The sequence below is a fragment of the Miniopterus schreibersii genome (genome assembly GCF_964146895.1).
Source record: "Miniopterus schreibersii genome assembly, chromosome: 18".
Classification (NCBI taxonomy): domain Eukaryota; kingdom Metazoa; phylum Chordata; class Mammalia; order Chiroptera; family Miniopteridae; genus Miniopterus; species Miniopterus schreibersii.
Window position 1 is genome coordinate 6131275 of NC_138121.1, and position 15713 is coordinate 6146987.

Genomic DNA, 15713 nt, shown 5'->3' on the forward strand with positions numbered 1-15713 from the left:
CATTTCTCAGCATTCAGAAGTTTTTTTCTTCTTTTTGAAAAGGAGCAAAAATAAGCTGCATGTGTAGCAGACTTATTTTGGGATACCTGCCCAGTTTACAAGGCCAAACTCCCCCATTTTCTGAGCACTGAGCCCCCATAGGTAGGGCTGAGGTCCCAAGGCTCTGATTGTACAAAACATCTCTGCTCCCACCCCAGCCACAGTGGTGGGACCAAGGTTGACACCTGACCCAAGTGAGCCAATCAGATGCCTTCCCCATGGTTTCAGAAACAGGGTAAAGGGATTTTGGCTAAGTTGGGCTGTTCCTTTAAACAGCAGTATTACAGATGCAGAAGCTATGGGATGGTATCTTTCTCCATGTGGATGGAGAAGCATTGAGCAGCCATCTGTAGAAAGAGACAGAGAGAGAACTGTGCATCCATGTTCCTGGACAAGAGGGTTACAAGGGTTGAGGGATGGGATGCAGAGAGAGGCACTGAGCAACTGCCATGGTCCCAGCACTGACACTCAGATTCTTCCCCTCCCATTAAGAGGTGGAGTCAGTTTCCCCACCCCTTGAATCTGGGCTGGCCATGTGACTTGCTCTGGCCAACAGAATATGGGGGAAGTGAAAATGTGCTAATTCCTTACAGTGCCTCTAACAGGCACTGCCCCTTTTGCTCTCACTCAGGGAATCCTGCCTCTGTCAAGTGAACAAGCTAAGGTCTGCCTGCTGGGGAGTTAGATGATGTGGAGAGAGGCTGGTTTTCCCAGTTGAGGCTATAGGAGTCCAGACAATGCCTAGACAATCTGCCAACTGCCCAAGTTGCATGAGTAAGCCCAGCGGAGACCAGAAAAATGGTGCAGCTGAGCCCAGCCCAAATTGATAACCCACAGAACTGGAAACTAGATAAATGGCTGTGGTATCAAGCCATTAAGTATGTGAAGGTGTAGCACGTCACACAGCAAGTGCTAACTGATACACCCTTGGATTCCTGAAAATCTTACTGGATCCTAATATTAAACCCTTCCTTTTGTTTTTTATTGAGCCACTTCAGAGACTTTCTTTTGCTTGCATTCCACGAGTTTTATGAAATATACACTGCTTATGGAGGTGGTTTCCGGGAGTTTGGTGAGATGGGCAGATGGATGTCTTGTACAGTCTGTCCCTAGGGCTCTCAACAAAGGGGGAACATCCCACAAACAAATGATCGGGAACCCAGGAGGGAGGAGGTCTCATATGGAGCTCCCAGGAACTTCTTGTCCCTGAACCCAGGATTCTCTTCCCACCCTTCCCGGCATCACCTCTCGGGCTGACAGGCAGGTACTGACACTTCAGCAGCATGTTCGTATTCTTCGTCTGTCAGTCCTGCAATGAAACAAAGAGAAATTATAATCACAGTCATCATAATAATACATGTGGCTGACATTTATTGAAGGCTCAGCACGTGCCAGGCACTATTTACAGCGCTCTCCTCCCACTGTCCTATGTACTCGCACTCTTACCCTCTGAGTAAGTATTTCCGTTGTCCCCATTTTACAGATGGGCCACAGAGCATTAAAGGACTCACCCAAAGTCCCACAAGCTAGTGTAAGGTAGAGCTGGGGTGAACCTAAGTAGCCTCATTTTGGGGTCCATAGCCTTAACTGCAAACAACAGGGATCTCTCCTGGCCCTCGGCGGGCATGGATGATGTGTGTAGGGCTCTCCACTAGCCCATGCCCCTCTTTTCTGAGGACCACCCCTCCCCACTGGCAGGGTCCAGACAGCCATGTGTCCCATGACCATCTCCAATTAGCCGTGACAGCTGATTCTACCAGGCTGGTTCCTTCTGGTGGACACCAGCATTGGTTTGTTGTCGGAAACGAAATGGGTCTTGGGCAAAATGCTGGGGAGGACAAGAAGTGACCCCTCCCACCCACTCACGGAGACAGGAACTCAGGGTGGTCTGGGGGAGGATTTTCATGCCAGCCTGATTTCTCACCCTTCCTTTCTAAGAACCTGGCTTTGGAATCGTGTCTGGGTTTGGTTCAGGTTCAGCCATTTGTCAGCTGTGTGTTGTTGGGCAAGTTGATGAGTTTCTCTGAACTTTGGTTCCACTTGTTTTGAAAATGAGAACAAGAACAGAACCCACCCCTGAGAGTTACTGTCACTTGAAGGATCCTGGTTCATCCTGAGGACCAAGGAAATGCCACAATGAAGATGATGTGGGTGACTCAGGCCGAAGCCTGGCCTCCCCTGCCCCTAGAAGGTTCCACATGGAACTCACAGACTGGAGACCTGGCCCCAGTCCCTCCCATCTGGTCCTCAAAGCCTTTCCAAACCATTTCAGTTTGCAGATTTCTCTTCCTCAGTTCATAAGCTACCAAGGTGTGCATTGTTAATGGTGAAAAAAGAGGTAGTGTAGGTTAGGGATTGGAACTAGGATTGAGGTAGGGTTTGGGGTTCAAATCCCTTTCTCCAGCTGTGGGGTCTGGGGCCAATCACTTCTCCCTGATCCTTAGTTTTCTCTTTGACAAAAACAAGATCTTCATCCCTACCCCATCCTTTTACCCGCCCCAAGCTCTTACGGAGATTAAACAGAAGAATGTTTAGCAAGCACATAATAGGTGCTCAATATAGGGTGTCATTACAGTGTCATTACAGCTATTATAGCTAACACACCTAGGATTAAAATGCAAGTTATATGTAAATTGGATCCCATCCCTCCTCTGCTCTAAACCCACATGGTCCCCATCTCACTGAGAACAAAAGCCAGTTCACTGTGGGAACTGGCAAGGCAGAGGGCCACATCAGGGGTCAATGCCATCCTCTCTGAACGAGCAGAAAGCCTCTTGGGATGAGGCTGTTGGTGTGGCTTTTGTCCTGCTGCAGAGCGAGCTCTGTGCCTCATGGGTGCTGAGTGGAGGTCTGTCAGTGTGTGGGAGTGAGGGACAGAAGGTACCTTTGGGCCTGGGTGATGGAGAAGCAAATGCCTCCCACCAGTATCACCAACCCCACACTTCCAACCAGGAGGAGGGCGATGGCAGATCCTCCTGACACAATGAGACTGGGGTCCGGCTCCATGAACTCATCTGTGGAATCCACGTTGGTTTCTGGAGACGAAGAGTGGGTGAGACTGGAGGAACCACCCTCACTCCACACACCCCACTCCCACCATCCCACCTCCCGAATGCCTCTTCAATCCACCCTCTGGGTCTCTGCCCTGGCCTCCTCCCTGCTCTCCAGCCCTAGTCTCTCCCACCCATCTCCCCATCACATGGAAGTCAGAGTGGCCTCGCTAAAGCTCAGACTTGATCCTGTAATCCCTCTGCTCAGAATCTTCCCGTGCCTCCCCAGGACCAGTGGAGGAAGTATCCCTCATCTTGGCCTTCAAGGCCCTGCCACCTGACCAGCCTCATCTCTCTTCAATGGAACCAGGAAAGTTAGCCACCAACTAGCTAGGGTGCAGGGGCCTGGGGTGTGGGTGGGGGACTCACTTGGCAGCGAAATGGCCACAGAGTTGGAGGACTCCTGATTCTCGCTGCTCTTGGCCACACACATATAAGTGCCCAAGTCCTCCCTGGACAACCGCCGAATGATCAGCTTCTCCCCGGTCCCACGGGGTTTCCCGTTGAAGATCCAGTACAGCACAGGTGTGGGGGAGATCGGGGCCAGACACTGCAGGACCACCGAGTAGTTGAGTTCACTCTGGATGACGCCCTGGATAGCCGTCGGGTATGCCGTGACCCACACTGCCCTGATGTTGGCTGTGTGAACAGGGAGAAAGACCACATGAGTGGAGAGCACTTGGAGAGACTGAGCACTTTTTCTGCCCACCCCAGACACATTCATTTATTTATTCATTCATTCATTCATTCATTCATTCATTCATTCATTCACCAACAACAAATGGCTTGGAGCTGTGACTGGCACTGCTCCAGACACTGGGTGTGGCAGAGCTGTTGCTGCCCCCACTCCAGCTCCTCACCCTCACCACTTCCAACTGCCCGCACTGCTTCTATTGCCTGAGGGCTTTTGCCGGCTGCCAGAGCCCATTCTGCCCATTCTGCCCATGGAGGCAGCAGGCGGCACGCCGGGGAATGGGTACGCAGGGACTGGCCCTCCACACGGCTGACATGGGAGGTATATAAATATCCCGGCTCCACTGCCTTAGCTGGACCAAGGTGAGGTCAAGGAGCTGGGAGGAGTGGTTGGATTCTGGATTATTTTCAAGGCAGAGCCCGCAGGGTTTACTGATGGATTAGATGTGGGTGGGGAGAAAGAGAGGAGTCAAGGGCTTGAGCCACTGGCTGCTGGGGGATGCTCTCTACAGAGATGGGACGTACACAGTTGTCACTATGGTCCTATTTTTATGGGGTATTTTGTTTTTTTGTTTTTGCTTTTTCAGCTGAAAGATTCTGAAGTTTGGGTTTCTTAGGGCCAGGACTCATGGTCCAGACAACCACAGGTGGGATTTGAACCTGGGGAGAGTGATGCCATGGTGAATGCTGGGAACCTCCACAAGCAGCTGATTTCTGATTTCAGTGTAATATAAGTGAAAAAAACTTTAGCCTGACCAGAGAGCTCACAGAAGGCTTCCTGGGGCAGGTGGTGCCTGAGCTAAGTCTTGCAGGAGGAGAAAGAGCCCACCAGGTGTAGAAACAAGAATCAATGTTGTGTTAGATTCCCTTTCTGATTGTTCATTATTGGTGTATAAAAATGCGATTGATTTCTGGAAATTTATTTTGTATCCTGCTACTTTACTAAATTCACTTACCAGTTCTGGGTAGTTTTTTTGGTGAAATCTTTAGGGTTCTCTATATACAGTATCATGTCATCTGCAAATAACAATTTTTACTTCCTCCTTTTCGTTTCCGATGCCTTTATTTCTTCTTGTCTGATTGCTGTGGCTAGCACTTCCAGCACTATGTTGCATAAGAGTGGTGAAAGCAGACATCCCTGTCTTGCTCCCAAACTTAAGGGAAATGCTTTTAGTTTTTGCCCACTGAGTATCATGTTGGCTGTGAGAGGTACCTTCCCTCTGTTCTCACATTGCTGAGAGTTTTTATCACAAATGGGTACTGAATTTTATCAAATGCTTTTCCGGCATCTATTGATATGACTGTGTGATTTTAATCTTTTGTTTTGTTTGTGTGGTATAAAATCTTTTGTTTTGTTTAATCTTTTGTATTGGTTTGTGGATATTGTGTGCCTCATAGGTGCTGAGTGGAGGTCTGCATCCAACTTTGCATCCCCAGAATAAGCCCTACTTGATCATGGTGTATGATCTTTTTAATGTATTGCTGGATCTGGTTTGCTAGCATTTTGTTGAGGACTTTATCATTAATGTTCATCAGGGATATTAACCTTTCTTTGTAGTATCTTTACTTGGTTTTGGAATTAGGATAACGCTGGCCTCATAAAATGAGCTTGGGAGTCTTCCCTCCTCTTGAAGTTTTTGGAATAGTTTGAGCAGAATAGGTGTTAGTTCTTCACTGAATGTTTGATAAAATTCACCACCAGGTCCACGACTTTTGTTTGTTGGAAGTTTTTTGATTACTGCTTCAATTTCATTAGTTGTAATCTGTCTATTCAGATTTTCTGATTCCGTTTTGGAGGACTGTATGTTTCTAGGAATTTTGTCCAGATTGTCCAATTTTTTGGCATTTAGTTGTTTGTAATATTTTCTTACAATTCTTTGTACTTCTTTGGTGTCAGTTGTTACTTCTTTTCCCTTTTTGATTTTATTTATTTGTGTCCTCTCTCTTTTTTTCTTGATGAGTCTGGTTAATGGTTTGTCAATCTTGTTTATCTTTTCAAAGAACCAGCTCTTGGTTTCACTGATCTTTTGTATTGTTTCTTAAGACTCTTTCGTTTATTTCTCCTCTGATCTTTATTATTTCCTTTTTTCTACTCACTTTGGACTTTGTTGCTTTTCCAGTTCCTTTAAGCGTAAATTTAGATTGTTTATTTCAGATTTTTCTTGCTTCTTGAGGTAGCCTGTAATGCTATGAATTTCCCTTTTAGGACTTCTTTTGCTGTGTCCCACAGATTTTGGGTTGTTGTGTATTCATTTTCATTTGTTTCAAGGTATCTTTTGAATTCAAGGTACCTTGATCTCATGTTAGCCCATTCATTGTTCAGTAACATGTTGTTCAGTCTCCATATTTTTGTGTTTTTCAGTCTTTTGTTGTGACTGATTTCTAGTTTCATACCACTATGGTCCAAGAAGATGCTTGATATGAAGCCAGATATATGAAGGCAGCCACCCTGGACCAACTGATGCCCAGGCACCCCTTGGCTGACCACATACACATGAGTGAGACCAGAACTGTCTGGAGGTATTCTGAGTTAAAGAAATGGTTGCTATTTTAAGTTTGTTTGTGTTGTTTTTTTTTGGGGGGGGGTTGTTAGGGAAAAACTGACTGATTTCACAGAATGGGTTTTGAAGGCCTAGTTGACTATGAACCCCATCTCTCCCGCTGTGGGGCCTTACTCACCCTTGACATGTTTATGCTCTGTCACACTCCTGCATCTCCTGCTGTTTTCCAGCACCACAGTGTAGCTACCCGAGTCTTGAGCTGTCACATTTCTGGCGACCAGGCTGCCTTGGGCACCCAGCATCTCCCGGCCAGTGTGATCAGGCCCTGGGAGGCCCTCAGGAGAGACCATGGCTTCTGGCTGGGCCTCATGCTCTCGGAACCAAGGAGTGGAGAGAATGCCATCAAGTTTGCTGGGGACAGCAAGGTGAGGACTGGCTCCTTCGTGCAAGAAGTCCAGAGGCACAGAGGAGGGCAGCTCGGAGGAGGCAGAGCAGATGCAGGATGCAAGTAGGGTGCCTGGAGGAGATGGGGAGGAGAGGAAAGAGAAGGGGGAGCACGTGGGACCCAAGGTGAGATGCTGCCCCAAGCAGCCCTTCCTGAGCCAGCGAGGAGTCTGGCACATCAAGAGTTGATGATGACAACAGTGATCATGATAAAAATATTATAGAAATGAAAGGGAATATTCACTGAGTACCTCCTATAAGCTAGACACTGGTCTAATCATGGTATTATCTCACTTATTTCTTATACATGGACCCCACAAAGCACACATCACACTGAATGGTCAGCTCCACTCTTTAACCTTCTCTGCTCTCTGTGCTCCTGAAAGGCTGACTTCTCTGAGCTCCACTGCTGTGGTCCCCTTGCCTTTTGCCTTTGCCAATGAGAGTGACCTTGAGGTTACTGGTCCCACAGCTCCCTCCTTGCTCCACCAGCACAGGTTGGCTGTGTCTCTCTACTGAAGCTCCTATTGGGTGACCATCTCCATATACCACGTTTTTGGTTTTGGGGGTCCACTCTCCCTCTTGCAGCGTCTAGCTCAGGGCAGGTAACAGCTTCCCACTGTTGCTAGCCCCTGGGTGCTGCACAATCCCATGTCGCTTTACCTATGCCCTGCCTACAGCTCTGCAAATTGTCCCCTTATCAAACTCTCCTCATTACTCCTTTTGAGTTGACCCTCTCCTTCTTGCCCCAACCCTTACTGATACAACAATTCTACCCTATTAGATATGAAGAAACAAAGATTCAGAGACTTTAAGACATTTTTCAGGATGCCATATGTAGTAAGCAGCACCTGCGAAGCCAAAATTCTCAACCACTACACTACATTGTCGAGTGTGTTTCCTGCCCTCAGTTTCTCTCACTTCCATCATTAAATTTCTGTATTGTTTAGAGCTTGAAGCCAAACCCTTGGAGTCTGGTTCCAGACCCTACGCACTTACCCACCCCACTCTTCTGCTTATCACTGGAATGGTGACTTTTGTTGTAAGAACACAAGCTCCCATCCATAAAAGACTGAAAAGTTTGACATAAAAAAAATTCTGCAAAGGTTAAAAAAACCCCACCACCCACAAAGTCAAAATAACAATGGCCTACCAGAAAAAAAATTATTGGCAACTGATATCACAGACAAAGAGCTCATTTCACTAATATATAAAGAGCTCCTAGATATCAATAAGAAAAGTATCAACAACTTAACAGAAAAATATACAAAAGTTATGGGTAGATGGTCCCTAGAAAAGAAAATTTAAATATCCCTTGACATAGGGACAATGTTCAGCTGTATGCACAGCAAGAGAAATGGAAATTAAAACAAACTGAGATAATACTTTGCACCTAACAGATTGGCAAAGGTCCAGAGTTTGATGTTGTGTTGGTGAGGCTGAAGTAACAGGAACTCATACATGGCTCATACAACCCCATGCAGAGGGCAGTCTGGCAAAGTCTTTCAAAATTAAAAATTCCTACATCTAATGCTTGTAAAGCGTATTAATAAGATGATTGCCAGATAAACACTTGACATTATAACTATTTACTTCTGGGCTCTGAGCCTCAGTTTCCCCACTTATCAAGGAAGGTGGTTGATAGTAACCATTTCACAGGAGTGCCTGAGATTCAATGAGATTCAGTTTCAGGTCTGAGGATAGTCTAACTTTGGTATTTTATGCACAAATTAAGTTATATTAATAAACAAAGGATTAATACATTTATTATATATAACTATATTCTAATATTATTACATATAATTATACATCATATTATATGCAATTAATATAACAGGTAATTATGTATATGATTATATATAGTTATATATAATAAGATTATGATTATAAAATTTAGAATTTAATAATATATAAATAAAAATATAAATATAAATGATATGAATAAATATGAATGGTATTTTACATATATTTCAAATGTATTTCTTTTCAGGATTTACTGTTGTGAGTACATGAAACACAGTTTATTCTTGTATTATTTATTAATTGTTGTCTTTTCTTTTTTTAAAAAGTATATCTTTATTGACTTCAGAGAGAGAAAGGAGAGGGAGGGAAAGAGATAGAAACATCAATGATGAGAGAGTCATCATTGATCGGCTGCCTCCTGCACGCCCCCCACTGGGGATCAATTCCGCAACCCAGGCATGTGCCCTGACCGGGAATCGAACCTCGATCTCCTGGACCCTAGGTTGATGCTCAACCGCTGAGTCACTCCCAGCCGGGTGTTGTCTTATTTTCCATATGAACAACTGTAAACCTACTTTTGCCACACCCCGCATATATTTCAATAAATAAATTTTATTTCTTCTCTAACCTTTACTCAAATGAGAAAAAGTCTCCATTCAATTTTTCCCAGTTTGAGTCAGGGACGCTCCTTGACTCACCAGATATAGCCCAGGGAACATAGTCAATAATATTGTAATAACAGTGTACAGGGCCAGGTGGGTGCTGGCAATATCGGGAGGACGCTTTGTAAAGTACACGACTGTCTAACCACCACGCTATACACCTGACACTAACACAGAATAATATTGTCAAAAACAAAGAGCTCATGGAGGGGAGAAGGGGGCGCAGGGCGAGGCTTCGGCGGGGAGAGTTGAGAATGAACTTGAGCCCTTCCCTGGGGCGAGGGCCCAGCCTTTTCTCCTTCCCAGGCCACGTGAGGGCGGCTCCAAGGGGCCTCTAAGGGAAACAGAGAGGCGTCCCCTGGAGCTCGTGGGAACTTAGACCTGCAAGCCTCCCGGCGAGGGATGGCATGGAAGAGGCCTGCGGGGCAGAGGGGTGGACACGGCCCACGCCTCCAACATTTGAGGGAACTGGCTCATGTTTCCCATGAGCCAGTGAGGGTGCCTCCGAAGGGGGCCAGCTGGAGGCTGTCCTGGAGAAGACCCGCATGGGACAGGGCTTGCTGACCTGTCACCTTGGCAGAAAGAGGCTGGAGGGGGCCAGGAGGTGGCAGCGAGCCTCCAGTGGGCCACTTCATGGAAGCCTTAGGAACACATGCTCCAGTGCCCAGCGTCCCCAAGATACCCCACCCGGAAAGATCCAGCAACAATGCCTCAGCCACACAGAATGCCTGTCCCCGCCTTACAACCGTAGCAGCCAAGCAGAAACTTTCCTGCCCATTTTCTTGCCTTCCTCCCCTTTGCCTATGGCCCTGGGAGGGGGCTGGGGGCCCAGGCGACAGCTCTGGACTGGGAGAACAGGCATGAGCCGAAGCCCACCATGTCCCATCCTGTCCATACTACAGTCTGACACAGGCCTGACTGCGGACCAACAGGAGCTTTAAACTGGGTGAAGTTTGGGGTTTTGAAATTACACTGAACTGGACTTTTTAAGACCTGGAAAAGCAGGCAGATGATTTATCATCAGAGAGGTGGATGTGTGTGGTCTCTGGAACGAGTGATCTCCATAGCCGGGCCATTTGGGTTCAAATCCTCCTCCTGCCACTTCTGAGCTGTAAGGCCCAGGGAGGGCACATAATCTCTCTGTGCCTCAGTTTCCCCCTCTTTGAAATGGGGGTCATATAGCCCTTGCCTCACGGGCTTAAGAATGAACTGTTATTACGTGAAAGCACGTAGAACAGGCTGGCGTGTAGAAATAGTCACAACGGCCTCTTTGTATTAGGATTGCTGTTATTTTATTATTGATACTATTACTATTTAAAAATTACGATTAGAGGTGGATAGCTGGGTAAGACAGGGTGTGCTTGTGGAAAGGGGCCGGGTGGGGTCCTGAACTCCGATTCTTCCCTTGCCAGCCCTGTGATCTTGGGCAGGTGGCCCCGGCCCTATCTGAGCCTCAGTTGGGGGGGCCTGTGCCGCATGGCCTTAAACTAACCGGAGTTGCAGCTCTGAGCGGGGCGACTCTAACTCGGATAGAGACTCTGGGAGGGGTCCCCAACCCATGGGTGGAACCACGGTCTCTCACGCACCTGTTAGAAGCAGTCTGGTCCAGGCAGGGCTGTGGACAGAGCCAGCAGTCAGGGGACACTTCATGTTGCGTCCTGTCCAGGGGCCAGGGAGGGGAGGTCGCTTTGTCGGGAGTGGGGCGTCCTGGACAGCACAGGCGAGTGCTCAGCACGGGCCCCGCCCACAGGGGCCCCACCCCGCCCCGGTGCCCAGGGCCAGCTGTTGGCTGGGAAGCCACCTCCAGGCCCGCAATCTCCTCGAGCTGGGCGTCACTGGTAGTGCTGGGCGGGGGGCAGGCTGGGGCAGGGCTCCTGGGGAAGGGGCTCTGGGGTTTTGCTTCCCCTCTGTCTGCCTATTCCCCACTTCCAGCAGGGAGAATGATAGAGGTAGAGGGTGGGGCAGAACTGATATTCCACTTGGAGAGGGGGACTGCCAAAGGTCACCCGGTAGGTTGGCACCAGGCCTCGCCCTCCTGCTGGCTTCCTGGCTTCACTCCAGATACTGACTGTCAGCTCTGAGCCTCAGCTCTGTTGAATGAGGGTGTTGATACCAGTGCCCACCTCAGAGTCAGAGGGGCCCCCCCGGACATCAGGTACTCAGCAGGGTGCCTGGCAGGTAGTAGGTGCTCAATGAATGGTGGTAGCTATTAAAATAATGTTCATTATTCTTCCTGGTTTCCAGGATGTCCTGGAGGCATGTTCAGAAGCCCAATTTCAGGGCCTTGCTCACACTATACCTTGCAGTTTGGATTCTGGAAGGGTAAGCCACGAAAGCTCCTTTCTCTCATCCTTTGACCCTCCGAGTCCCGCTTTCCTCCTCAAGTTAAGAATTGTGTTGCTTAAACGTATAGCTGGTGTTTGTTGAGCACCTACTGTATGCCAGGCCCAGTGCTAGCCCTTTTAGGGTCATTGCTAAATTGCAGGAATCTAAGCGTGGAGCTGCTGAGGGCCTTCTTTCTGCCATGAGTAGAGAGGCTGCTTAAGAATGAGATCAACACATAGGAAAGGCCGCCAGTACATGGACAGATTTCTGATGACATAATTTAAACACCTAGATCCAGCTGTGCCTGAAGCTGGACATAATTCTTCATATTTGGGATTCGGTTTGGTCTGGGATGCAGTTACTTGCCTCCAAAATAACTTTGATTGAAAGGACAGGTGAAAAACCAAGTTTTGAGAGCATATAGCTTGGGATCTAGCCAAGATGGGTAAGGGAAGCCCCCTGGAGAGGAGATAGTTACACTGACCCTGGGGGAGGGGAAGGGTTTAGCGGGTAGGAGTTTCCAAACCTCAGTCATTCTCACACCAGGTCATAAATCCTTCCTATGCACACCCACCTACACTTTTACTTATTTACTTAATATTTTCCTTTAAAACAACTCATCTAAAATAAGCTCGACTCAGCTTTTAAACAATAACCTTCACAAAATGATATATTAATATGCCAATTACACACCAAGGAAAATAGAGACAGTCTCAGAGAGAGCAGGTGGGAAGACAGCTCTGGTGGGGGGGTGTTGGGGGCATGGGAGGGACTGAACAAAAAAGAAAAGGGAAAGAAAGAGAGCTCACGGACGTGGGCGACAGTGTGGTGAGTGGGGGATGGGGGGTGGGGGTGAAAGAGGGCAGAGAGGAGATAAATGGTGACGGAAAAGATAAACATGCTCAATTATATTAATGCGGATGAAAACAAAAACCTAAAGATAAAAATACAATTTATCTGTCTACATAACGGTGCAAAATTTTTTGCTGTGTCGTCAAAAGAATATAAGCCCCAATCTGTTGCACAACAATGTGAAGATGCTTAACACTACTGAACTGTACCTTAAAAATGGTTAGGATGGGAAATGTTTCTTTTAACCGCAATTAAAATTTTAAAAAATTGTTTACCAAACGAGAAGACGACCAGAAGCAATCATGTACACAGCTTGCCTTTACAGCCCAACTAATGTGATACAGGGGGATACACCCTCAATCTAGTTCTTTTTTTAAAAAAATTTCTTTTTAAAAAAATATGTTTTTATTGATTTTAGAGAGAGATGAAGGGAGAGAGAGAGAGAAACATCGATTGGTTGCCTCCGGTATCTGCCTGGCAGGGAACTGAACCTGTAACCTAGGCATGTGCCCTGCCCGGGAATTGAACCGGAGACCTTTTCGTGCACAGGATGACACTCAACAAACTGAGCCACACCAGCCACCGTGGAGGTATGTGTTTTTGCTGAGGACAATGGTGGGATGGGCCTTCCATCTCTGGGGGTTGCAGGAGATCACGGCCCCACCCCATTTACAGCTCCTGGGGATCACAGGTAAGTATTCATGTGGCTGTCACATGATAAGAATGGATTATTACTGTCTGCTCCCATCTGGGCAGGGCAGGGACCTTGCCCTGGATAGAGATCTCTCGATAAGAAAGGTCAAGGCTGGGCCATAACAAGAGATTGATAGCTCCGTGGCCTTGCACCTGCTCCCTAGGCCACGGCCTGCCCCAGGTGAGCTACATCCACTGGCGCACTGTTGAGAGTTTCCTTTCGGTGGAACCAGTTTTCATGACTGTCAGAAAGCTCCTCAGGTTAGAGAGCCTCAGGGGCTCAAGGTTCAGGCTGCCAACCTTCTCTGCAGAATAAATAAGATTTTGGAAGAGATCCCCCTGATCTCCATGCCTCTTTCTTTCTTGGTAATCCAAACCTTGATTTTTAAATGAATACATTGGAGCCCAGCAAAAATTACATTCTCTATGTTCCCCTGAGCTAGCGTGGCCATGTGACAACATTTTGGCCAATAGATAACAACTAGAAGTGTTGTATGGGGCTTCCAGGAATTGACCTTAAAGAGAGTTTTTCTAATCCTATCTTTTCACTACTGACTAGAATATGGATATGATGGCTGGAGCTTCAGCAGCCTTCTTGGGTCACAAGTTATGCACTGAAGACGACAGAGCAATAATATGAAAGGAGGCTGGGTCCCCATGATTATAAAGCTGCCACATTAGCCCTGGACACCCTAACTCCAGACTCTACTTATGTAAAAGCAAATTAAACTTCCATCCCTCAATGTTGTTGGGACTCAGTGAGTCTAGGCACATAAAGTCCCTGGCACAGAGGAGAAATTCAATAAAAGTCAGTTCCCTACATGCTGGGGGACATGCAGATGTATCAGGCCTGGCATTTGTGCCTGGAACGTTCATGGTGCAGTAAAGAAAAGATCAATATCCTCAAGCCCATACAGGAAGGGCAAACGGTGTTCTTGGAATCCCAAGAGGTGGCTGGCTCCTGGATGGTGAAGAAAGGTGGGTCTTTGACAGTTCATTCATCTATTGAATGATTCATTAGTTCACTCATTCACCATTCAACCACTAAGTGTTAGCTAACTCTTTTGCGTGTGTACGTGGTATTAATAATATCACCTGTATCAGTATTACTTAAAGTGTGATCTATGATTACTTTCACTTTATTTTTAATAATTTTAGTTAACTTGAGCTCACTGAAATTTCTTTTGCAGCTACACACAATGCCTAGTATTTTCTATAAAGTTTTCAAGGCCACTTCCAAATTTGGATAAGATTGCACTAAACCAAATTATGAATCATTTTAGAAGACTCAACTATGAAACTGATATTATGTTACAAATTACTGATGTTGAATATTACTTAAAACCATTTAAGCCCAGCCAGGCATGGCTCAGCGGTTGAACGTGGACCTAGGATCCAGGAGATCAGGGTTCGATTCCCGGTCAGGGCACATGCCCGGGTTGCGGGCTCGATCCCCCGTCAGGGGCATGCAGGAGGCAACCGATCAATGACTCTCTCATCATTGATGTTTCTCTCTCTCTCTCCCTCTCCCTTCCTCTCTCTGGAATCAATAAAGATTAAAAAAAAGAAAAAAAAAAGAATTCAGCATGATGTAAATTGTGCAGTTGTGATTGTAATCATCATCCCAGTTCCTAGAACTCTTATGCTTTTGGGTTTAGAACCATTCTTTGAGTCCTATCTGCCTTTTGATTTTGCTTCTGATTAAGAGCATCCAATGAAGCCTGTCTTTGTTCTTGGTTCTTGTGTACTAACTTTCTCATGCTCTGCTTGTGTCCCCACAAATACAAGTAATGCAAATAATTATATGTGTTTATTGAACACTCTGTCAGGCTCTGAGCTACATGCGCTTTTTTTTTAATCCTAATCTGAGGCCCTAGCTGGTTTGGCTCAGTGATTAGAGTGTTGGGTCCCTGGTTAGATTCCAGCCAAGGCCAGGGCCCTCGGTTTCAGGCTCGATCCCCAGCCCGCGGCAGGGCGCGTGCGGGAGGCAACCAATCGATGTGACATAGATGTCTCTCACTCTCTCTTTCTCTCTGTCCAAGCGATGTTAAAATATCCTCAGGTGAGGATTAAAAAAAAAATCCTAATCTGAGGATATGTTTACTTTTTTTTTTTTTTTTAGAGCGAGAGAATGGAAGAAGGGAGAGAAAGGAACATGATGTAGGAGAGAAACATCGAATGGTTGCCTCCTGCATTCGCGCCAACCGGGGATCAAACCCACAACCCAGCTATGTGCCCTGAGCGGGAGTCGAACCCCCAATGTTTAGGTGCACGCCCGGGACGATGCTCCCAACAACTGCTCACCTGCCCCGGGCTGGGCTACGCGCGCTTCATACGCGACCGCATTTGCACCTGAACACAACTCCGGGGGTCAGGGGCTGCTGCTGCCGCCATTTCAAAGGTGAGTGAATAGATTCTGGACAGTTAGGAAGCCGCATGGCTGGAGCGGGACTTAGTTCTAGCGGTGAGGATTCTGCCCTTCCCAGCTTACCCTGTGACATCAGGGCTCTAGCCTCCGGGTGGAAGGGCACGGGTCAGGCCTCGCGTCCCGCTTCTCCACTCCGGGCCGCCCACAAACTTGGAGACGCATAGCCGCGGCCCCAAGCCCGGACCCAGAGCCGGGCGCTCCATTGCAGTCCGGCGGCGCCCGCCCTTCCCTGAGGCGCTGGAACGCGCCGCCGAGGCTTCTGGGAATTGTAGTTCGGAATCGC

The 15713-nt window shown here is 47.3% G+C and overlaps 1 protein-coding gene across 3 annotated transcripts; it reads right to left on the bottom strand.

The window, feature by feature from the left end:
* Positions 1-279: 279 nt before the first annotated feature.
* Positions 280-15666, bottom strand: IGSF23 (immunoglobulin superfamily member 23). Of its 3 annotated transcripts, XM_081118119.1 has the most exons (7): positions 15494-15661; positions 10719-10839; positions 6462-6800; positions 3459-3728; positions 2924-3074; positions 1285-1348; positions 299-386 (listed from the first exon to the last, which is right to left on the bottom strand). In XM_081118119.1, the coding sequence occupies exons 2-6, from the start codon at positions 10780-10782 to the stop codon at positions 1315-1317; spliced, it is 858 nt and encodes a 285-aa protein (XP_080974245.1). In that variant the 5' UTR covers positions 10783-10839; positions 15494-15661; the 3' UTR covers positions 299-386; positions 1285-1314. The 3 variants fall into 3 exon arrangements, with proteins under 3 accessions (XP_080974246.1, XP_080974245.1, XP_080974244.1); XM_081118120.1 differs by lacking the exon at positions 10719-10839 and having other exon boundaries at positions 280-386; positions 15494-15666; XM_081118118.1 differs by lacking the exon at positions 299-386 and having other exon boundaries at positions 1003-1348.
* Positions 15667-15713: the final 47 nt, after the last annotated feature.

What these genes read in the sequence shown, in the direction of transcription:
- IGSF23 (XM_081118119.1), bottom strand. Translation starts at nt 10,782, where the DNA reads ATGAAGTGTCCCCTGACTGCTGGCTCTGTCCACAGCCCTGCCTGGACC. An exon ending in GACCAGACTGCTTCTAACAG is followed by an intron (nt 6,801 to 10,718) that starts GTGCGTGAGAGA and finishes CATCTCCTCCAG; the next exon opens with GCACCCTACTTGCATCCTGC. An exon ending in TCCATCACCCAGGCCCAAAG is followed by an intron (nt 1,349 to 2,923) that starts GTACCTTCTGTC and finishes GTTTCATTGCAG; the next exon opens with GACTGACAGACGAAGAATAC.